General features: G+C 46.1%; 2 protein-coding genes across 2 annotated transcripts in view; one reads left to right on the top strand and one right to left on the bottom strand.

Moving 5' to 3' along the window:
- The window catches only part of Fam114a1 (family with sequence similarity 114 member A1), a 68,491-nt gene that overhangs the window by 40,377 nt on the left and 5,061 nt on the right, over positions 1-23,053 (top strand). The window contains exons 7-12 of the mRNA XM_038326912.1: positions 2,383-2,535; positions 8,511-8,634; positions 14,998-15,089; positions 16,877-17,038; positions 18,228-18,367; positions 21,662-21,734. Coding sequence (XP_038182840.1) covers positions 2,383-2,535; positions 8,511-8,634; positions 14,998-15,089; positions 16,877-17,038; positions 18,228-18,367; positions 21,662-21,734 — 744 coding nt within the window. The remainder of the gene's footprint in view (positions 1-2,382; positions 2,536-8,510; positions 8,635-14,997; positions 15,090-16,876; positions 17,039-18,227; positions 18,368-21,661; positions 21,735-23,053) is intronic.
- Positions 21,959-23,053, bottom strand: part of Tmem156 (transmembrane protein 156) — a 62,563-nt gene continuing 61,468 nt past the window's right edge. Inside the window, exons 8-9 of the transcript XR_005285071.1 lie at positions 22,756-22,826; positions 21,959-21,993 (exon numbers count right to left, since the gene is read on the bottom strand). The gene's annotated coding sequence lies outside the window, so the exon portion shown is untranslated. The remainder of the gene's footprint in view (positions 21,994-22,755; positions 22,827-23,053) is intronic.

Here is a 23,053-nt window from a genome sequence, read left to right as displayed (position 1 = left end):
CCTTCCCAGTGATGGTTTCACTGGGTTATTTTGAAAACCTTAACAGTCAGAACCTTACTAATTTAGTCCTCAAGAGAGACAGGAGAGAGAATTTCTCCCACAGCCCAGCGAGTTCTTGGCTAACAACCTTAAGAACCCAAAAGGAAAATGAGGCTGCCTGTTTTATTGGCACATAATAAACACCAGCCTCCATTCCTGGATGATCTTCCCCCTGTGACCTTGTGGCCTTGGCCCGTGTATTTATGGGGCTCTCTGCAGATATTAAAGGACTCTATAAACTTAATGTCCTTGTAAACTTAATGAGAAATCAAATAAAAGATGCCTAGCACCAAAGCAAGCAAGTGCAGAATATTGTTAATAATGGATAGACTCCATTCTGTCTTCTTTGTATTTAAACAACAAAATAAATGGAGGGATTGGGGAGTGTCTCTTTCTTAGCATGTACAAGGCCTGTGTTCCATCCCCAACACTGCAAATGTAGGTAATAGGAGGGAAGAGGAAGGGAAGGGAAGGGAAGGGAGAGGAGAGGAAAGAAGAAAATAAGGGAATTGAGGAAGGAAAGACAGAAGTTATTAATGTGAATGGAAATTCAGCCCAAACATCTATAAGCCAATTTCTATTCGGTGTTCATTTGTTAACTCTTTTCATTGAAGATGCCTCATGCTTCCTCCATGGAAATTTTTTTTTAATGTAACAGGAAACTCAGGCCAGCCTCTTTCTGTTTTGAAATCTACCTGGGCACAGAATTCTCAGTAAGATAGCAAAGAATTGGCATTTCCCAGTGTCAGGCTAACTGTGGTGCTGTTGGCATACCAAAGTGCATGCCGGCCTCCAGGCACACTCAGTACCTGTGGCTCCTCTCAGCTCTTCTCACCCCACCTCCCCACCCTGTACCCCAAACTTCTTCAGCCTGGGGGCTTCCCTTCCTCCAGCTTCTCATTCCTGTATAACCCCGCCATTTCTGCCGTTTCTGCCACGCTTTTTGCTCTTTGCTTCCTCTTTCTTGCTCGCTCTCTCTCTCTCTCTCTCTCTCTCTCTCTCTCTCTCTCTCTCTCTCTCTCTCCCTCGCTCTCTCCCTCTCCCTCCCTCCCTCCTCTTTGCTGTTTCTCTTTCCTTCCTCTCTCGCTCTCCCCATCACTCTCCTGTGGTGGCTGCATTCAGTCTACCAGCCGGCCGTGTTTGTCTATTACTCCCTCTCCCGGCTCTGGACTTGTCCACTGCCTCTGGCAGTTCTCTCTCTCATATCTACAATAATCACCTCCTCAGCCATCCCTTGGAGTAGTCATTGCCTCACTTTATATGTCCAGTGGACTGAAAACTGTCAGTATAGAAAATGTGGACACTTGAGAACACTTGAGAAAAGAATCAACCACGTGGGAGAAGACCTCAGTGGGTAGCGGAAGCCCCTGTGTGTTTCCTTTTGCTCTTACTCCTAGGCACGTAGGCTTGCTTTGTTTGGCTCAGAGGAGAAATGAAACAGAATAGGTAAATATTAGTAAACAGTATCAATCTAGTATCTATTTATCATTCTTTTAAAATGTATTTTTAAATAAAATATAATTACATTGTCTTCCCCTCCTTTTTTCCTCCCCCCAACCCTTTCCATGGGCCCCTTACTCTCTCTCAAATTTGTGGCCTCTATTCCCTTAACGTGTGTGTGTGTATTTACTTAATTACTGTAATGTGTGCGTGTGTATAATTTCCAAGTATATAAACACAACCTGCTTAGTCTGTATATGTATGTGTTTTCAGTCTGACCATTCCGTTTGGGATACTTGGGGGCCCTTCCCTGGGGAAGACTATTTCTCTCAGCATTCCTTAGTTGCCTATAGATTTTTGCATAGGGTTGAGGCCCCACGAGCTTTCCCCCTTCACATTAGCATATCCATTGGTGTTGCCTTTGTTCATGTCTTGTTTAGGTAGCCATGGTGATAAGACTTCATGGGGAACCTGAAAACCTCCTCCCTGAGGACTAGTTTTTTATGGTAACAGAAGGCACCATGCAAGCCTCCAAGGAACAAGAGCCACCCATAGTCCTATCCAGTTCTGATGCCTATGAACTAAAGCAATGACCAGCATGGGGAAGGGTGTAATAGTGGCACAGATACCTAGGCAGTAACCAACAGCTTTCTAATTGGACCTGATGTCCTCTCAACAATAGGGAAATTATACCTAGTACTGGAAACCAAACCACTCACTCAGAGCTAGTGAGGTCATGGAGGAGAACCCACTACCACCTACTCACAAAGAATCATTTTGAGAAATTCCAAGTGATAAAGGTGATTTTTCAGATAATGTCCATCTTCCCCACCACCTCTGTATCGTGCACAGGAAGGCAGCGTGGGAGGAGCTGTCTAGTGCATGACCGTTGTGTCTCTGCAGATGCTGAGAGAGGCCAAGGAGAAGGAGAAGCAGAGGCTGGCCCAGCAGCTCACAGTGGAGAGGACTGCACACTACGGGTTGCTTTTTGATGAATATCAAGGTTTGTCACACCTGGAAGCCTTGGAAATTCTGTCCAATGAGAGTGAGAGCAAGGTACATCACACGGGTCATTTGAACAGCCTTGTTGGGTGACGCGTTTCCTTAGCAAAACAACATGTTTTCTCACCTCATGACTTATGCTGAGGTCTCACACGCTGTCCAGCTTGATGTCCCCTCTAGCTGCTTACAGTTTCCTCACCTGTTAATTCCACCCAGCCCTGAAGGCTCAGCAAATCAAGAGTCCTTGATTTGCTACCCCTCCTCAGGGCTGAAAAGGCTGCTCTTAAACTTGCCTTCCAGGCCCTCTTTTTGGCAGTCTCATTCCCAGATCAGAGATCCCTTACCAGCCCGTGCCTTTATTCTACCCATTGAAGACAGAATGGCTTGTGTTTCTGTTAGACTGTGGACCATGAGTGTGTGTTGTTTCATGAGTTCAGTGTTACTTATGTGGTCACCTTCATCAGAATATCTGGGTCAAAAAAAGACAAAGCCATCCCTCCAAGACCTATTTGAAAATGCTCCCACTGAGAAACCTATGAAGCCTAGATCACCAAACAGACAGTATACATTCATACTCTCCCACGTGACCCCAGGAAGACAATTCGCTATGGATTGGAGGCAAGGCTAGGCTACGTGAGACTCTTGTCTCAGGAAAGAAGCCAACAGTGCTAGCAGGATGGCTCCACGGGCAAAGGCATGTGCTGCCAAGCCTGACTACCTGAGTTCAATCTCCAGGATGCCCAAGGTGGATGGAGAACTGATTCATACCTGCAGGTTGTCCTCTGGCCTCCATGTGGGCACACAAATAGAATTAAAAAGTTAAACTATTAAAAAAAAAAAAAAAGCAAGTGAGCAAGCAAAAACACTGTTGAAGGATAATTTTTTAAAAAAATGAAACAAAAAGATGAAAATCATGACTCATATGGATACAAAATAAGCACCCAATAAAGATCTTATTTAGCTCATTAATTAAATGAGGAAAACAGGCAGGTGTTATCGCCAGCTGTAAAGAAAACCAGAGGAAGAATGTTGAATCATAGTTGCAAATAGACCCAAGCTTGCCAACAGGCAGGGGTGGGGGGGGGGGCAATTGCCCTCCGCCTGCAAAACTCACCTAAAATCCGGCTATGTGTCTGCAAAGAGATGACTTTGCACTGCCATCAGCCTTCCACAATTTGCACAGTTGTAAAATTGCTCCCTACATTCAGAATCTCATAATCCAGTAAAAATAAAAATGCAATTTCCCACCAAAGCACAAAATCCTCCCCGTGAAAACTGAGTCTGGAATCAGCCTTTATGTGATTATGTGTCAGTTTGAGGCTGTGGGAATTTGGACCTCTCTTATTGCAATCTGCTTCACGTGATGACGATGGTAGAACCCACCCCGCAGGATTTCTAAAGGGATTCCGTGAGATAGCCTGCATGAGAGCTCATAGCAGCATGCCTGGTGCAAACAAGGTGCTCAGTAAATGCTAGCTGCTGCTCAGCGCACCCACCCCGCGGGTTTGAGTAAACATAATGTTGACAGCATTGTATTTTACATGTGCTCTGATGCTGTAAATATCTGTTGTTGTTATTATTTACAACATTACAGGAGGAGACTGGACCCTACCCTGACAAAAATAGAGAGGTTACATTCTGGTTGGTTCCAGCACAGACCTCAGTTGCAAAACAGCCCTTAGGTTCTTCAAACAATCCTCCTGCCTCAGCCTCTCGAGTGCCGAGATTACAGGTGTGAACTTCATAAGGTCTCATCTATGATGAGTTGACTACGTTGCTCTGGGCCATACAGCGAGACAGCACAAGAGAGTGGAGCGACCCACTCACACAGGCCTTGGAGGCAAAAAAGAGGAAGAGACCAAGGCCAAGCCTCACAGTCCCCTCCAAGGATAGGTCTCCAGTGATCTAAGGTCTCTCCCTACCCCCAACCCCAAAGGCTCTACCACCTTCCAGTAACTCCAAGCTAGGGAGCAAGCCTTCAACTCAGGGGCCTTTGGGGAACATCCTAGAGGGGTCCGTATCTTCTCTCTGTGCATTGTTTCCACAAGCTTTGTTTTCTTTCCCCAGCCTGGAGCTTTCTGTAACATTCAGGGAGAAATGTAGAACTTGTAAAAAGTTCTGAGTGGCGCTGTCATAAGCAGTCCTACAGATCTATGTGAACCGAGCAGAAGTCGTTTTCACTCCTGTGACAGCCCAGAACGGAGAACCTGGTCAGCAGGCGGCTTCCTGTACTCAGGGGTTAGCTTAAAGGACACAGGCCCCCAGCAAGAATACAAGCGGAGCCCTTATTGAGGTCTTCAGGCACAGCTAATGACACACTGTGGCTACCATAGATGTATTTATAGCACGGTGACTGTGGGCGATGGAAATGCACATATTTCAAAATTGCTGGAAGCATAAACTTGAAACATTCTCACCACAAAAATGGCATGAGGCAATGTATTCATAGATAAGTTCACTGGCATGATGCACCCAGTGTGTACACATGTCAGGTCCCCACACTGTGCCCCATAGATACAAGCATGGTGACATGGGCCTGAATTCCAGCCATTGAGGAGCCTGAGGCAGATTGGTTTCAAGTTCAAGGCTTGTTTGGGTTACAGCGTGAGTTCAAGGCCAGCCTTGACAACATAAGGAGACTGTCTCAGATTAAAAGTGGAGAAAAAGAAATTTTAAAATGACGGAGGATAAAGCTCAGAGATAAATCATGCACAGGGTCCTGGGTTCAGTCCCTAGCACTGAAAAGAAATTATTTAAATTCAATTTAAACTTAAAAATAAGGGCCATCAAGATGGCCCATCGGGTGAGAGCTCTTGCTGCCAAGACTGGTGACCTGAGTTTGATCCCTGGCACCGACGGGGCAGAGGGAGAAAATCTCTGCCCTTTACACACACACACACACACACACACACACACACACACACACACATTAAACATGTGAGAACGAAAGTGAATGAGAAAAGGGCTTCAGGCCTTTGTAGTTTGGAGGGAGGTAAAGAGCTTACCTAGCATATGCAGGGTCCTGAGTTCAAGTCTCAACCACCTCGAAAACAAACAGTAGAAAAAAAAACCTCACAGGATGACTCCCTAAAATCAAACTCTCAGTAAATACATCCTACAAGTTATTCGAGACACACTTATACTAAGAAAATAATCATTGCGTGTCTGAAACACAAATTTAACTAAGTTGCCTATGTTTACCTGGCAACCTTACATGTGTAAGGCTCCCACTGTCTTTTGCCTCAAACTGCTGTGCACGGGTAAGGGAGATACCATTGTTCCAGCTCCACCCACATCCCCTTGCAAGCACCTGCTTCTAGTCATCACCCGGGTTCACACTGGCCTCAACACAGCTCAGGAAAGAGACCCTCTCAGTAACCTGGAGGGCTCTGGAAGAGGAAGCACCCCGTGTGTCCTGTGGACTCCCCTGTGTCCAAGTCTAAAAGGAGTATTGGATGGCACCATTCTCTAGTGCTTTATGGTCTTCTGAGTCCCATTAACCCGAGGAAGTAGAGAGGACGCTGCCATTCAAAAGCTGTGGACAAGAAAGGATGCTCATTGCGTCCGCTGTTATTTCATTGACTGAGACTCAGGCACAGCAAGGAAAAAGGAAGGAAAGAAGAATTGGTGCTGGAGAGAGGGCTCAGTGGTTAAAAGTGCCTGCTACATAATCAAACCTTGACACCCACATAACAACATAACAGTCCATGCACACCCACACCACACCGGTCTTCATGCACACACATCGTCATCGTGCACACACACACCACCCCATCATGCACACACACACACACACTGTCATTGTGCACACACACACCACACCTTCATTGTACACAACACACACCACACCATCATGCACACACACACTGTCATCATGCACACACACACACACACCACCTTCATCGTGCATAACACACACCACACCATCATGCACACACACACACACTGTCATCGTGCACACACACACCATACCTTCATCATGCACAACACACACCACACTATCATCGTGCACACACACACCACACCTTCATTGTGCACAACACACACCACACCATCATGCACACACACACCATCATCATGCACACACACACGACACCATCATGCACACACATACTGTCATTGTGCATACACATATCACACCTTCATCATACACACACATAATATTAAATAGAATCAGATTGGTTCTAAGCCTGACCCAGCAGTGTGATACATAATAAATGTGAAAAATGAATCATTTTGTTTCCATTACACTCAGTTGCATTTTTTCCTTTTCACGGACACCCCATGTATCCTCGTGTGCCCTGAACAATACTCTACCTAGTACCAAGCAGTCAGTCAGCATTCCTTTAGTATTGAAGAATGCATGATTATTTATTATTTATTCTTGAATCCAACTACAATTCAGTGCACATCACTGTGGCTCAGAGGGAGAAAGAGAAGCCTAGTAAAAGGCAGGCTCTCAGAAGGCCAAGGCCAGAAGGACTGGCCAGGAGCCATAGAGCGGGCACATTTGCTGCTACCTGCCAAACTGCATGGCTAATGGGCTTCGTGTTGATCTCCTGCCAAGCATCCTCCAGAGCCTTGGGCAGGCACCCAGTGATGTGCTTAAGCACTCAGGAAAATGGAGTCTGTCAGCCTGCATGCCCTGCCTGACTCTTAGCCTGGTGTGTTGATCTACTGCCACATGAACATTGCAACTTAAACCAGGGAGGACTGAGCTCCTCTGCGGATGCTCCCTCCAGCATCTGACTTGCAAAATGAAAAAAATAAAGACTTACAGCCTTACCTCATTTTCTAATATGATATTTCATGCCCCGTGACCAATCTGGAAATTCAAATTAGTCTTCAGAAGATGGCTGGCCATCTGTACTTGTTTTGAAGTGTGCACAGAGGGTACTGTCAAAAGAGAGACTCCAAAGGGGAGCAGGGGTAAGGTCAGTTCTCTCCCAAGCTCTCCCTGCCCAGCTCCTTAGCTCCCCTAAGGCAGAGTGACCCTGCTGTGCCCTTCCCCCACATCTATTCCTGCTGATAGCGGTTGATTTGGGCTTCTTCCTTCCTCCACAGCAGTGGTTCTTAGCCTTCCTGATGCTGTATCCTTTTAATACAGTTCCTCAGGTTGTGCTGACCCCCAACCACATAATTATTTCACTGCTGCTTCCTAACTGTAATTCTGTGACTATTACGAATCGTAATGTCAATGTCTGATATTCAGGATATCTGATACGCAGCCCACAGTTTGAGAAACTGCTCTAGACTCTTCGCTCTCAGAAACGGAAAAAGTATCTTGGGCATTTTTGTAAACTTAGGGTAAGCCTTGTCTAATAAGTACTTATTACTTATTATGGCTATGTGTATGTGTGTGTGTTTGATATTTCATTTATTGAGCATCATAGGTTTTAAGCCAGTTCTTTTGCTTTAATGGTCAAGGTGACCTTGTAAGATAGATATAAACAGCCCCCACTTCATAGATAGAGCCAAGGCATAGGAATATAAATTATACAGGGTCAACAATTAGTGAATGAGGAACTGATATTTGAGCTGTCTGCAGGTCAAAGTGTGTTTTAATCACTATGATAAATGGTTCCCACCCCCATTGACCCGTGCCATTTACTTCATATTTGTTCTTTACCGCACAAAGGACAAGGAAGTGCAGGTCCTGCTTTAGGAACAAGATAATTAGTCCTGCATGGCAACTTGTTCCTATAACAGTAATTCAGAAGCTGAGGCAAAAAGAGCACAAGTTCAAGACCAGCCTGGACCTTAAAGTCAGTCCAAGGCCAGTCTGGACTATATACTGAGTTGTAATGGCAATAGCAAAAGAATGAAAAGTCTGAGGCCCAGGGAGCCGATGCTCTGAACAGGTGGGTGCAGAGCCAACTCTCTCTTACCTCCCACACCGCTGCTCGCTAACTCCAGTCTTGGGAAAACTGGAGACAGGCAGGTGGATCTCTGTGAGTTCGAGGCCAGCCTGGTCTGTGTTCACGAGGAGAAACAATGACACTTAAGATGATGACCTATTTTTTTTCCAGGTTCAGTCATTTTTAGCATCGCTGGATGGAGAAAAGCTAGAACTCTTGAAAAATGACCTAATTTCTATCAAAGACATCTTTGTGGCCAAAGAATCAGAGAGTGAAGCAAGTCCAGAAGAACAAGGTAAAGAGACGTAAAGAGAGGGAGGCAGTTGCTGAGAAACAGCCCTTTGAACTGGGTGGGGTTTACTTAATTCCGGTGCTCGTCTTGAACGCCCTGTGCAGTTGTTGTGGGCACCTGGGCTGGTCATAGTATAGTGTTCTCTTTGCTGAGCAGGAGCCCCATTCTTTCTCTGGTGTCCAGCATGGTTCCTGGCTCGTCACCAGCCCAAAGTCAAATGACAAGAGCGCAGTTGGCTGGGCCTAAATGACTACCAGGGACATTGCACTTTCTAATTCCGTGTGAGGATGTTGTCGGCTGCGGCTGATGACCATGGTGCATAAGTCGTGATAACTTTGTTATTCCTTTTCATCCCTGTGTGGAGGAGTTGCGTATTTACACGTGTCCCATGTGAATACATGGGAAAGGGAGATCTGAACAGTACAGTTCTGGTGTGGGAGGCTGGTAGCCTAGCCACACAACAGTGCCTGGCCGTATGAGAGCCCGAGTTCAGTTCCCGACACCACACAAGAAGTCCAGTTCTGCCCTGGTTGTGCCATTTCTCCAAGTGCCCCAGGATGAGGTGTTTCAAGCTGAAGATCACAGAGTGAGCGAGGTATACACATCTCAACAGCCTTCCCCCTTGTCTTAGTTGCTTTTCTGTTGCCATGAAGAGATACCATGATGAAGGGAGTTTACAAAAGAAGGCATTTAATTACAGTTTCAGAAGATTGGTCCATGACCACTATGGTGGTGAATGTGGAGGCAGACAGACAGGCATGGAGCTGGAGCAGGAGCCGTAGCTAAGACCTTACATGCTGATTGTCACGAGAGAGAGGAGAGAGAGAGAGAGAGAGAGAGAGAGAGAGAGAGAGAGAGAGAGAGAGAGAGGGAGGGAGGGAGGGAGGGAGGGAGGGAGGGAGGGAGGGAGGGAGGGAGGGAGGGAGGGAGGGAGAAGGAGAGGGAGAGACTGGGCCTAGCAAGGACTTTTGAAACCTCAAAGCCACCTCCCAGTGACACACCTCCTCTTCCAACAAGGCCACACCTCCTAATCCATCCTAAATAGTCCACAACTGGAGACAGCATTCAAATATATGAGCCTATGTGGCCATTCTCATTCAAACCACCACACCCTCAGAAGTGACCTGAATCCACCGGCATCCAGAGCCTATGTAAGAGAAGCAAGGCTTCTTTTAAGAAGAGAAAAGAATTCTCAAAGCTGGCCATTACCAGTCACTACACTGGTCATCCACTTGGGAGAGGAATAGAGTCAAGCATTGCTGTATACAGGGTGCCTTCCTATGGATATGACAGTTAACGGCACCATATACCACAGGGGCTTCCTGGAGTTTGTGCCAATGGTCAGAGCAACTGCAGATTCAAGGTTAGCTGCTTCTAGGAGCAATAGAAAATCCCACCGGAAACCTTTTCAGTAATTTCTTAAACAAGCCCCCTGGCCCTGATGAAAGGGGTATATCTCTCTACTACATCCTGAAGACAGTGCTGCATAGTCCAGGAGCTGTCGGAAGGCTCAGAGTAAATACATACATAAAAATATACGTTACGGATCTTGGCATACAGAACTGCTCAAATACGTTAGCTGGTGTTATTGTTGTGCAGTGTGTCAACGCAATACCAGGGAGACTGGGGAGTCAGAGTAAGCCGCAGCTTTTATTCATCATTGTACCTGTCATACCCTACCATGCAGAGTAGTGACAATTCACACTGTCACCGTCAAGTCACAGAAACGTTTTATTCCCAGATGCAGTATTATATGCCTTTAATCAAAGCTCAAACACAAGGGTTTGGGGGACCCAAGATAAACCTATAGATGCCCCTTTCCAGCCCTAACCATCACCCCAATCAGGCTCTTCTTCAAGCTCATGATAAGTGAGTTAGATCTTGATCCTGCTGGTGTGTCATTCAGAAAGGATTTTTAAAAATGGGCCCCAGGACTGGGGAGAGGGCTCAGCCAATAGAGTGCTGCCTTTCAAGGATAAGGACTTACATTTCAATTCCCAGAGCCCATATAACAAGCAAAAGCCAAAATCGGTGACATACTCCTGTAATCTCAGCTGGGAAAAGGTGGCAGAAGCAAGCTTATGGGCCAGTTAGTCTGGCCTCTGCATCTTCCATGAAGTTCCTGGCCAGTGAGAGCCTGGTCTCCAACAACACGGGAATGAGCCAAGTTGTCCTCCGGCCTCTCCAGGCATGCTGTGCATGCACATAGCCACAGCCACGGATGCATCCACACCCACACGGGGACACATGAACACACACACACTTGCACACCCACAACTCCATATTTTCATAGACATCAGAGATGTTGTTGCTAATGCAGAGTGAAATCACACCGCTTCTCGTCAGTGCCGCTCTTTAGAGAGGAAACTTGAGTCTGTACTGCTGAAAGAAAATGTTGCCACAGGCAGCATGGTATGTTCTCATAATATAGAGCCTCATTCCGTAAATAGAGGTTTTTGGATTTCACACACAGACACGCAAACACGCACATGCACACATGCGCACGCACACACACACCGAAGTGCTGAATGTCATATTTTGAGAAAATTGGGGGCTGGAAGGTGGAGATATGGTAAATTTGTCTCTCTTTCCATGACAAAAGCCTATTAGCTCCTGTAATAGATCTATTTTCCCCAAAGGGCATCTCCAGATGATCAAAACACTATTAATTTTCATTAACTTAATTTAATAAATAAATGTCATTCAGACTCTTAATGAGGCACTGGGAGAGAATACCAGAGGTGTTGTTGTAGAACCAACCCCATCCCGTGGCATGTGAGAGCTCCCGGAGGATGGAGGGGTCACCCAAACACACAGGAAAGGAATCTTATCAGTGGAATGTGAAAAAAATTCCAAGAGCAAAATTCTGGCAGAAATCTAAGCATTTTCACCAGGTTCCTTTTGTTATTGTTGTGATTTTTTTCTTATAAATGCACTTATATTCCTAAAAGCCTCTAACAACTAAATAATTTATTTGGTAGTCTCAGGAAGTATAATAATAAACTGTCATCTTCTAGATATATTTAATATTGGGCTCCTGCACACTAAATAACACTGGCTCATGGTTTGCACGCTTGTCTTTCTGGCACAATGCAGTCTCATCAAACAGCATGGCTCTGTAATTTGCTTTACCGTGACTATAAGGAGAATTTAAAAGTCCATTTTCTGTTTTTATTGCCTTGGGGAAATTCTCTTGGCCATGTCTATAGGCCGAGAATAGCAGTAATAGTCTTCGTGGCAACATTTATTTTCATCTGCTTTTATCTATTTATTTCCGGTGATTTTTCTCCCTCTGAAATACATGCTAAAACTTACTGGTATATGTCTAGGAGAACTGACACACATTTAAAAGCTGGAGCCTCCTGAAGTACTTGTGTTCTGATTTACTGTCGATTCCCACCAAATGTATTTAACCTTGTGTGTCTCTGTCAGTGTGGTGCATGACAGTTCCTTTAGATAGCTTTCCATTTTTACAAAACAACTCAACAATGTTGTGTTTGGTTCTTATAGTAACTAAAGGGGGAAGGATGGTGTTGCCCTAACTCAGTGGCAGGAAAAGTACACAATAAAATTTTACAAAAGGACTAAAGATAAGTTTGATTATCCCCAGGTGACAGGGTGTGAGGCATGAGGGGACAGAAAGTGGTAAGCTGCGCCAGTCTGGTGGCTGGTTTCCAGTCCCAGAGGCTAAGGAATGGGCTGGGGTGGAAGCCAGGTGCAGGCCTCAGCCAAGGGCCCCACACCACAGCGCAGCCTTTCACAGGCCTTGCCAGCCACTTTTCGTGGCATCTCCCTTCCTTCCTCTCCTTCCTCCTCCTTCTCACCCTCCCTTCCCTCCTTGGCTAATGGAGTCTCTTCAGGCATCCACACTCCTGCTCTGAGAAACACAGTGCAGAGGAGCAGTTCCCTTCCTGGCTAAAAAGTTTTCCCCTCTGCCTCATCACGAGGCTCTGTCTACCCCCAGGACACACACCTCACTCACTGGCTCCTTAGTGTCCCCTGAACTTTGACAGGCACATTCCCTACTGAATGGTACTGCCACTGCCAGGCTGCAAGACTGTGCCTCCCCCGACCTCTGAGGCTGTCCTCGGATGGTGGCTGCACCAAATCTATCTTCCCCTTTTTAGTTACCATATGAACCGAACACAACAATGTTGAACTGTTTGCAAAACTGGAAAATTCGGGTGAATGAGTTCTTATGTACCACACTGACAGAACACACAAACACTAAATGTATTTGGCGGGAATTGACGCTAAATCAGAACAGAAATGCTTCGGGAGGGTCCGGCTTCTAAGGGTGTGTCTGTTCTTCATAGCTTCCCTCCTTCCATCCTCCCCTTATCTGTTTAGGCCCCCACAGCAAGCGTCACAGGGTGCCTCATAAAAACAGCAGGGACTTTTTCTCACGGTTTAGACGGATTTCTAAGATCAGGTGCTGGCAGATCTGGTGTCTAGGCGGGGTCCATCTCTGGGCCACAGGCGGGGTCCTCTAGCTATGTCCTTCCTTGGGGGCAGAGGCCAGCCAGCCCTCTGGGGACTCTTTCAAATGACACTAATCTGTTCCCGAGAATGACTTGGTGCTCATGACCTAAAGCCCCGGATGCTCATGCTATCACCCCTGGTGATGAGGTGTCAACACGAGTTCTAGGGACTCACAAACATTCAGAGTAAAGCTCTTGCTGTAGTCTGGAAACTGGGCTCAGTTCCCGGCACCAACTGGGCTCACAGCATCCTCTTCCGGCCTCCACTGACCTCCATGGGTACCAGGCATGCACATGGTACACATACATACATGCAAGCAAGCACTCGTACACATAACAATAAAATAAATAAAATATAAATAAATAAATAAATAAATAAATAAATAAATAAACATTTTAAAGTTTTGTAATAAAGTTCCTAAGTTATAGCCACCCCATCCTTCTACCACGGTTTATACTTCTCCATAAAATTCACCACTTGACATAAATGTTTTGTTTATTCATTTGTTTATTGACCTGTCTCCCTTGTGAGAATATAGATCATAATAAACAGATCAACGATAAACATTTTGAGCAGACCCACAGGCCGCCCTGGCTATCTTTATGAGCTGCCCATTAACCATTTTTCTTTTTTTTTTTTTGTTTTTGTTTTTGTTTTTCGAGACAGGGTTTCTCTGTGGCTTTGGAGCCTGTGCTGGAACTAGCTCTTGTAGACCAGGCTGGTCTCGAACTCACAGAGATCCGCCTGCCTCTGCCTCCCGAGTGCTGGGATTAAAGGCGTGTGCCACCACCGCCCGGCAACCATTTTTCTATAAAGCTGAAACTAGCGTATCCAGGCAAGTGTGAGGTACAGTGTTTCTCGCATGACTTACCCTTCCCCAAAGGTACGCCTGGGTTCTGGCCTGGGCCTGGGTGCATTCTTCACAGACGGCTTTGTCCACGTACCATCAGGCCAGATTACCGCTGCTTTTATTCTCTCCCCAAGGGGGCTGATAAACCCATTATAGAGTCCATCCTTCAGCACCTGCCTGAAGGTTTTAAGATGACATTGTCTTGAAGTCACAAAGGAGAGAGGGACACTGCAACTTGTAAAGCTCTCTGTTGCCTACCAGGAATATCTGTTTTCATTTCTTGATATATGACTATACTATATAACAAATATTATGTGATTATTGTATTGTAGACATATGATAAATACTGTATCATCAAGATGATATTCTCTTTAGCATGTACTATGTTCCAGTCGCTGGGTTAGGAATGAGTTAAATTCCTCTCTGTCCTTAGGTAGCTTCCAGTCTGAGAAAATAGATCATTAAAAAGTATTAGAATGCCACTTAGGTATCCTAGGGAACCTTGGGAGATTTCTCCAGAGAGAGGATGTTACAGCCGAGTACACACCCAGCTGAGAATTCTGCTCACTCAGCCCTGCGGCCCATCCTCAGCAAGGCACCCTGGGCATCACCAGAGTTACAGCCTGAAGCCTAGCAACACTCTGCACCAGGCCTCTCAGGCCTGACATGGGTCGTGCATCTATCTGGCCTCTTCTTCTTTTACCAACTAGCAATGGGCCACTAGAGCTGTGGTCCCAAACGCGCAAGGCCTCTCCCTACCCTCTGTGGTGTCTGAGCCAGCCTGGGGGTGCCCTGGTGCCAGAGGCCTGCAGCTAGGCCTTGGCAGCTCTCTCCAGGCAGCCTGCTGCTTCCCTGCTGTGCTCACCAATGGAAGACTTGACATCCATCTTCCCAGGCAGCCCCAGGGCACACTGCCACAGCCTCTCCTTAGTCTACCCCATGTACAGGCTGCAAAGTCAGGAGAAGCTGCCACATTCTGAAGGATGAAAAATAAATAAACCACGCTCCTTACTTCTGTCGTGTTCTATTTCTAGGCCTAGAAGAAAAGGGCGAAGAATTTGCTAGCATGCTTACCGAACTCCTGTTCGAATTACACGTCGCCGCCACACCTGACAAACTCAATAAGGTCAGAACCAACCCATTCTGTGCCTTTGGTTTTGAAGGGGCTTGGGGAGGTAGGGTCTCAGTTGTAAGATTCCACAGAAACGGAAAAACACCAAACCCCTATGGCACAGCCGCAGGAGGGGAGTCTGAGGTCGGTAATTAGTATCTGAGGGGCAACGTAATGTCTGCAGGAATTCTGGGACCTGCCTTCTGTAATTTTACCAGTGATTATCTGTGACCTTGAAAATGTCAGTTAATCTCTCACAGTGAAATAGAAATTTCTGTCAGAGGACTGCTATCTTCAAAGTGAGGTGGAGGGAAATCACCAGGGGTCTTTTCCAGATTCTACTCTTTGCCACGCCTCTTAAAGAGACAGGCCAATTTTGTGAGTTGAGAGTCATACCTCTCCTCCCACCGGGGCTGCTGCTGCTGCTGCTGCTGCTGCTAGAACTGTCTTAGGACAGTCCAGCTTTGGCAGTCCAGCTTCCTTTAACACCACAGTGCATTTTGCAAGTTAGTACAGGGTCTTGCTGTGGGGTTTCTTAAGAAGACACTGAACATTACTTACTCAAAGTTATATAATGGTTTTTTTCTCTCCCTTTCCCTTACCTTATCGAGCAGAGGTTTGTATATCCACTCGCCTATTATAATGCGTGAAGAAAGGGCAGGATGAGGTATCGAGATGGCAGATGAGTAATTTCTTTCTCTCTGTTAGGGGTCCCTGATCTGACCGCTTGGGGACTTGAACACTGGGGAATTGCCCCGTTCATCTCCTTGCAGCACCTGCCACTGTTTGGAGAGGAGCGTGGGGATTTCTCAGTTGCGTGGGTCAGCCTTTATTCCCCAAAGAGGATGTTAGGATGCCTCTCCCCTAATCTCCTAGCTCTTAAATTCCCGCCCCCCAACATTCTGACATGTTAAGCTTGGACACATAGGCTTTACGGTAAGTAATTCAGTGTCAGATGAGCGACAGCGTCTACTTAAGCAAACCGCGTGAAGGATCCGATGAGCCCTGGGTGAGGCTGACCTTTCTCTGAATTCAGGAAGCCACAGACCGGACCGGAGAGATGGTTTCTGCAGCTTCCAATTCGCCACGATTTTGTGGGTCACGGGTTGTTTATGCTGCACTCCTGGTAGAGGTTGGAGGGTCTGCCCTGAGTCGGAAGGACCAAAGCCATGGTTCTTCCTCCCATCACTATACATTATCAGTTTCTGAGATGATTAGGAAAACCACTACATGAGGAAATTAGCTGTAGCCGTGACCCTTTACTAATTTCTAATGCCTACAAGAAAAGCTGCAGCTCATCTTCTGTCGCTGCCCATGAAACACGAAGACTACACCGTACGTGGTACAGTCTGTCTGTCATTTTTATTCTCATCTGAATATCATTTTAAAAGATTCTCTTTAGGATCTGGAGCAAAGGCTCAGAGGTTAAGAGCACTAACTGCTCTTCCAAAGGACCTGGGTTCAATTCCCAGCACCCATATGGCAGCTCACTGCTGTCTGTAACTCCAGGATCTGAAACCCTCACACAGACATACATGCAGGCAAGACACCAATGCACGTAAAATAAAAATAAATTAATTGTCTTTTAAATGGCCTTTCTAAACTACAAGAGCCCTTCAACATGCTCTGTGTACTTTCTCTTCCACCTTCTTTCCCTCGTCTATAGTTTCTACAAACAACGAGGTTGCCATCTAAGGACCTGAAGGAATGGCCCCACACATCCACCCTGGAGGGTCTGGCTTGAAATGACTTGGTTTCCCCATTCCCATGGCAAATGTCTTGTTTGTTTGGGGCCTTTGCAGGCCATGAAGAAAGCTCATGTCTGGGTGGAAGAGGATCAAAGCCAGGTGTCAATAGATGGGACCAAAAGACCAGAGGAAGAAGAGAAGGAGGAAGAAAAGGAAGAGCGAGCCAAAGAACCTGAGGAAGACAAAACGGGGGGAAAAGGAACTAAGACTGTAGAGGTAAAGCCACACCACGTCACCCACAGTTATCAATAATTGCTTTCTGTGAGCTTCATTTCGAGGGCGGATAGCCACTTGCCATTCACACCGTGCCCTGCCTTCTAGAAAGTGAGTTTCCCTACTCTAAGATGACGAATGGCTTAACTTCCTGTACAGTTCCTGCACATTGTGTAGCTTGTCTCCATAACTTTATAATTTAGAAGCAGCAAGATCTTCCAGAGCATAATTGATTTATCTATACAGTAAATCTCCATCTTACATGCAAATTTGTTACTATAAATTTTCTTTATGTTCCCTCACTAAGGAGGTAATTGAAGCTCTTTTCTTCCCCTAAAAACGTTCATGCTGTGGCTTCTTGGCTGCAGTTTAATGTCTGTGTGATGCTTTATGTCCTGCCCGTGCTCCAAAGTCATCTGCACTAATTGCTCATTATGCCGGGTTCTAACTTTCGAGCGACTAAGGGAGAGCACGCCGAGGAAACGCATTCTCTAAGCAGCTTCCCTTCCACACCTCACTCACCACCTGCCTGCTGGGTGCCCAGAGTCACTCTGGCTGCTGAGGACACAGGTGTGACTAGGCTTGTCTTATCCCTGGGGGACCTGGCAGTGTGCGCACACGCACACACACGCACGTACATACACACACACACACACACATGCACGTACATGCACATACACGCACATACATACACACACACGAACACACACACACACATGCACGTACATGCACATACACGCACATACATACACACACACACGAACGCACACACACGCACTGTATGCGCCGTTTGTCTCTGTGCAGAGGTCAGAGGTTGACTTTTCCCATCCTTTTTAGTGAGTTAAGGTCTCGCACTGAACCTGGAGTCCCCCAGTTGTCTATGGCCCATGAGCCCCAGGGGTCAGCTTGTCTCCATCCTTTAGTCCGGGGGTTAGAGGTGTGCAGGTAAGGATCCATACCTGGTCCTCATGCTCATGCAGAAGCCCTTTACTGACTAAACCATCACCCCACCCTTGAGTTACATACGGATACAGGATCACATCATTTAGGGGCCGGGGGGGTGGTGGGTAGCTCAGTAGTATAGTATGTGCTTAGCGGCCTTTCTTTTTTTTTTTTTTTTTTTTGTAAGGTGACAGGAATTTTTGGAAAGAGGCTTGTTTGTGAACAATTCTCTTGCATGCATTCATTTCAGGAAGTGTACATGTTATCTATTGAAAGTCTGGCGGAAGTAACTGCACGCTGTATTGAGCAACTTCATAAAGTTGCAGAGTTAATTCTTCATGGACAAGAAGAGGAGAAACCAGCTCAGGACCAAGCGAAAGTCCTGATAAAGTAAATGCCACTTTTAATTCTTACTTTTTAAATTGTGTGTGTGTGTGTGTGTGTGTGTATACGTGTGTGCATGTGTGTGTATGCCATTCAAATGCACATATGCACATACTCCAAGCAGCTGAAGATTTAGATTTTCATGACAACTGTCCCATTATTTGATGGTCATTTTAAAAGATAAGGACACCCTTAGGAAATATGTTATACAGTAGTAAATAATAATAATGTAACATAGGAGTTGTTTATGAGATTTGAGAGGAGACATAATTAATCTGGGCGTTAGTGGTGCACACCTTTAATCCTGGCACTCGGGAGGCAGAGGCAGGTGAGTCTCTGTGAGTTTGAGGCTAGCCTGGTTTGCAGAGTGAGTTCCAGGACATCCAGGGCAAAACAGGGAAACCCTGTCTTGAAATAAACAAAAAGAAAAAGGAGACACACTAAATCACAGAACATTGAGGGGAATTCTACTTTTATGCCACACCAACAGAGAAAGGATATCCTAACTTCTCAGCTACCTGCACAGAAGTAGGCAGACACACCCCACCCGTTTAGAGACTTTACTGTCCCTGTATAGTCTATATTTCTGGGCATGATAGCCTCTGCTGCAAGCCAGTTCTCTGTAGACTGCATTCCTGCATCATGCATTGCAGTTTATGTTCTTCAATAAGCAGTTGTTATTATTAGTTTATCTAGTGTTATGCAAACACTCTACATAAATATATATACATATATATGCACACATGAAAACAGTTGGTGTGAAATCATCTTGAAAATCAAAAATAGAGCTAAAAAATAAGTCATTAACTTTTATGCGTATATTATATATTATGACATGGAATGTTAGCTGATGTCCAAATATCCCTCCATTCTTACTGAAACAAGGGAGCCCAAGTAGCCCCCAAGAAAATACACTGGGACGCACACACACACACACATTATCCACACTCACTTCCCAGCTTGCTAACTTACTACATCTGACAAGGCAAATTATGTATTTAGAAAGAAATTATATCTTATGCAATAATTCTAGAGAGATCGTGTACTTTCTAACATATGAAAGGAAAAGAGAACGACAAAGCAGGAAGCTTTGAAATGCTGAAGACAGCATCTAGAGACTGCTTTGTCTTCACCGTACGGAGTGGAAGGAGGAGGGCTGTGGCTCAGATGTCCCAGGGCATGAATCCTGGACCTTGCTCTGAGCACCTTTTTGACCCCTGCCTTGTTTGTGTTAACCTCCTCAAGCTGCACCGGCCCCCAGCTGCTCAGTTCAGTGAGTGCCCTTCCACACCTGCCCAAGAACACACAGCATGGTTCTCTGCCGTCTCCTGGCCTGGCCCATGATGCTTCCTACGCACAAATTTCAGATGGATGCCTCCATGGAGTCCATCAACCTGCTGCTTAGGCCCAGGGCTGCCGTTCAGTGGCAAGGCTGGATTAGCACATGGGAGATCCTGGGTCTGTTCCCCAGCTGTATAGGAGGAGTGGGGGACTAGGAAGGTGGTGGATTCAGTAAAGTACTTGCTGTGTTCACCTGAGGAGCTGACTTCATCCTCAGTCCCCTTACAAAGAGTCAGACGAGGTTGCAGGCAACTGCAGTCTCAGAGCTGGAGAAGTGGAGAGAGAGGAGCCCTGGGGCTTAAGCTGAACTTGTGAGTTTTCATGTTCAATGAGAGAGCTTGTCTCAGGAAATAAGATCAGACCCAGCTGGATGTGGTGATGCACATCTTTAGTCCCAGCACTCGGGAGGCAGAGGCAGGTAGATCTCCGAGTTTTAGGCCAGCCTGGTCTACAGAGCGAGTTCCAGGATGAGCAGGGATACACAGAGATGCCCTGTCTTGAAAATCAAAGGAAAGAAGGAAGGAAGGAAAGAAGGGAAGAAGGAAGGAAAGGAGGGAGGGAGGGAAGGAAGGAGGAAGGGAGGGAGAGAGGGAGGGAGGGAGGAAGGAAGGAAGGAAACAAGCAATTAAGAGGGCAGGAGGGAGGGAGATTGGGCAGATTAAGGAATGCTCAGATATTGACCTCTGACCTCCACACACATGTAAACACACACCTCCTTTCCCAACCTGTGGCATATGCACCTACACACAAAGAAAACTGAATATGCAGTTTAGATAGAGTCCCTTCCAAAAAGAAAAACTCCTTCACTGACTTTAGGAGGTCTTCTAATGTGGAACTGTTGTTTTCCTAATAGCCTTTAAATCACCATTAAATCACCCGCTCTAATTGTTAGGACAAAATCAGACAGAACACACATTGTTTGGCAATTACATTGTTTTCAGTTTTTGTCATCTGCGGCGTTAGGATAAACATTCTCACTAATTTTGTCTGTCTTGCTTTATTTGAAGTAAAGACTTAGAAGTAGAATGGCCAAAGTAAAGTTTGAATTTTGAGATATCCCAAAGACATTTTCCGGGGGATCATTATTTTGAGGCATATAGTAAAAATGTAATCAGGATACAGAGAGAAACTGGGTAGTGGAGCATGCCCATAGTCCCAACTCTCTGTAAGCTGTTGCAGAAGATCTCCGGTTATTCAAGGCAGGTCAGTCTGGACTACAGACTGCTTAAAGTGGAGGGAAGGGGTAGAGCGCTTGCTTGGTCAATGCAAGATCCTAGGTTGTTCCCTCGAAAGTGTGTGTGTGTGTGTATGTGTGTGTGTGTATATGCAATGTGTGTGTGCACGTGCGTGAGCATGTGGTGTGTGTGCGTGCACGTGTGTGCGTGCGCACGTGTGTGTGCGCGCGCCCATGCACACATGCGTCCGTACGTGCATGTGTTTATGCATGTGTGCGTGCATGCATATGTGCATGTGTGTCTGCACGTGCATGCGTGTGTGTGTGTGTGTGTGTGTGAAATACCTGCGTTCTAATCATCCCTCCCTGTGATTACTGTTGTGTGTGCCATGCAGGTTACTTGGCAGGTTGAGTTAGTCACTGGGTGACATGTGATTAAGGGCCTCGGTGAGCAGCCATTATTTTAAAATGACCCAGATGCTGGAGGAAAGCCACCTGGCCTGAATTTCCAGTCCTATGAAGATGATGCTCAGGCCTTATATTTCCCTGCACATGGCTTCGATTCTAAAAGGAGGGCAAACTAATTAGATGATTATTCCTTAATTAAACTGGAAAGGAAACTGCCTGTGGACAACTGTTGAGGAAAACTGCTCATTTCTGCTGAGTGACTTCAGACTTAGGCACTGTCCTTTGGATGTCACGCTGCATTCATGTCAATAATTGTCTCGAGGGTTAAGTTCCTTTACTTTATGAAAAACTCCCGAACCTCTTTGTTCTTATTTCAGATTGACCACAGCAATGTGCAATGAAGTAGCCTCCTTATCGAAGAAGTTTACAAATTCTCTAACCACTGTTGGGGTAAGAACACAGTTTGGACCATTTTCTTGCATAGTTTAGGGAAGCGGAGCCGTGAAGAGAAGTCAGGAATATGACACCTTTGGAGACAACTCCATAAGTAGAGCTGTGTCGTGCTGTTTGCTAAAATCAGGCCGAGGGCTCCTCTCTGTCCGGGCTGCGGGCTCCAGTCCGCCATCCGTCCGGGCTGCGGGCTCCAGTCCGCTGTCCGTCTGAGTTGTGCGGTGAGTGATCAGATCTTTGTGGGCCTCATTTTATTCGTCTATCAAAAGAAAGAGTGTAAAATGAAGGTTCTTTTCCGTTACTTATCATCTGTGATTTCACTACTCAAGAGTCTCTTCTAACACAATTAACTTTAAATATTATCACTCATATCGTCCTCTCTTATAAGTTACATATGATAAGAGTTTCGAAAGAAAAACAAAATGTCAATTAAGATCTAAGTGTTTCTGTTCTCGAGATAATAGCTTTGGAAAACTCTCCGTTTATTTCAATGTGTGGCTTCTGATTACATATCCAGGTTGCTTTTTTCTGTCCCTTTTCTGGCCCAGGTGGTCTTTATGGGCTGGGAAGATGGCTTAGTAGATAAAGGCTTGGATGTGCAGGGATGAGAATCTGAGTTCAGATCCCCAGAACCTGCCTGTAATGTCAGTGCTCTGGGGGTGGCGGGGGGGGGGGGGGGGGAATAGGGGCTCCCTCAGGGCAAGATGGCTAGCTAGAGCAGTCAAATGGGCTAGCTCCAGGTTCAGCAAGAGACCCTGTCTCAGTAAATGCAGTGTGATTGAAGAAGACCCAACATCAACCTCTGGCCTCCATGCCTATGTGCACACACATGTACCTCCATGCTACACACATATACATGGCGGGAAAAGAAATTGGTCATATTATAAAGCCCTGTCTTCATAGGGTAGTAAGAGACAAGTGGGAACCATTCCTCTTTAACCTTCCTACTTGTATTTTAAAGTCCTGGATGCAAGATCTGGTCCTCCCCAGAGACACAGGAGACAGGTTTCAGTTAGGGTACCTGATTACAATGGACAGTTTTCTGGGGATGCCTGGAAGTCTGACACCAGGGTTCTGCTCTCTCCTCAGCCCCTAGGATGAATTATAAATTCCTCAGATAAATGGGGGGCTTTATGAAAGGCAGTGGAAGACTGCACAGCCCTGGGGACCCAAGAACAGAGCTCACCCACAGTCTCTGAAACACTGCTGGAATATGCCTCTCTTTTCCCAATTCCTTTCCCCTGGGTGAGAAGTTTCAGAAAGACCATTGGCCGGGTCAGATGGTGTCACTCAGCAGTGACCGGGGACAAGACTCTGTC

This window comes from Arvicola amphibius, chromosome 1, assembly GCF_903992535.2.
Source record: "Arvicola amphibius chromosome 1, mArvAmp1.2, whole genome shotgun sequence".
Classification (NCBI taxonomy): domain Eukaryota; kingdom Metazoa; phylum Chordata; class Mammalia; order Rodentia; family Cricetidae; genus Arvicola; species Arvicola amphibius.
The sequence above is the reverse complement of the archived record's forward strand: the minus strand, read 5'-3'. Positions and strand labels throughout refer to the sequence as shown.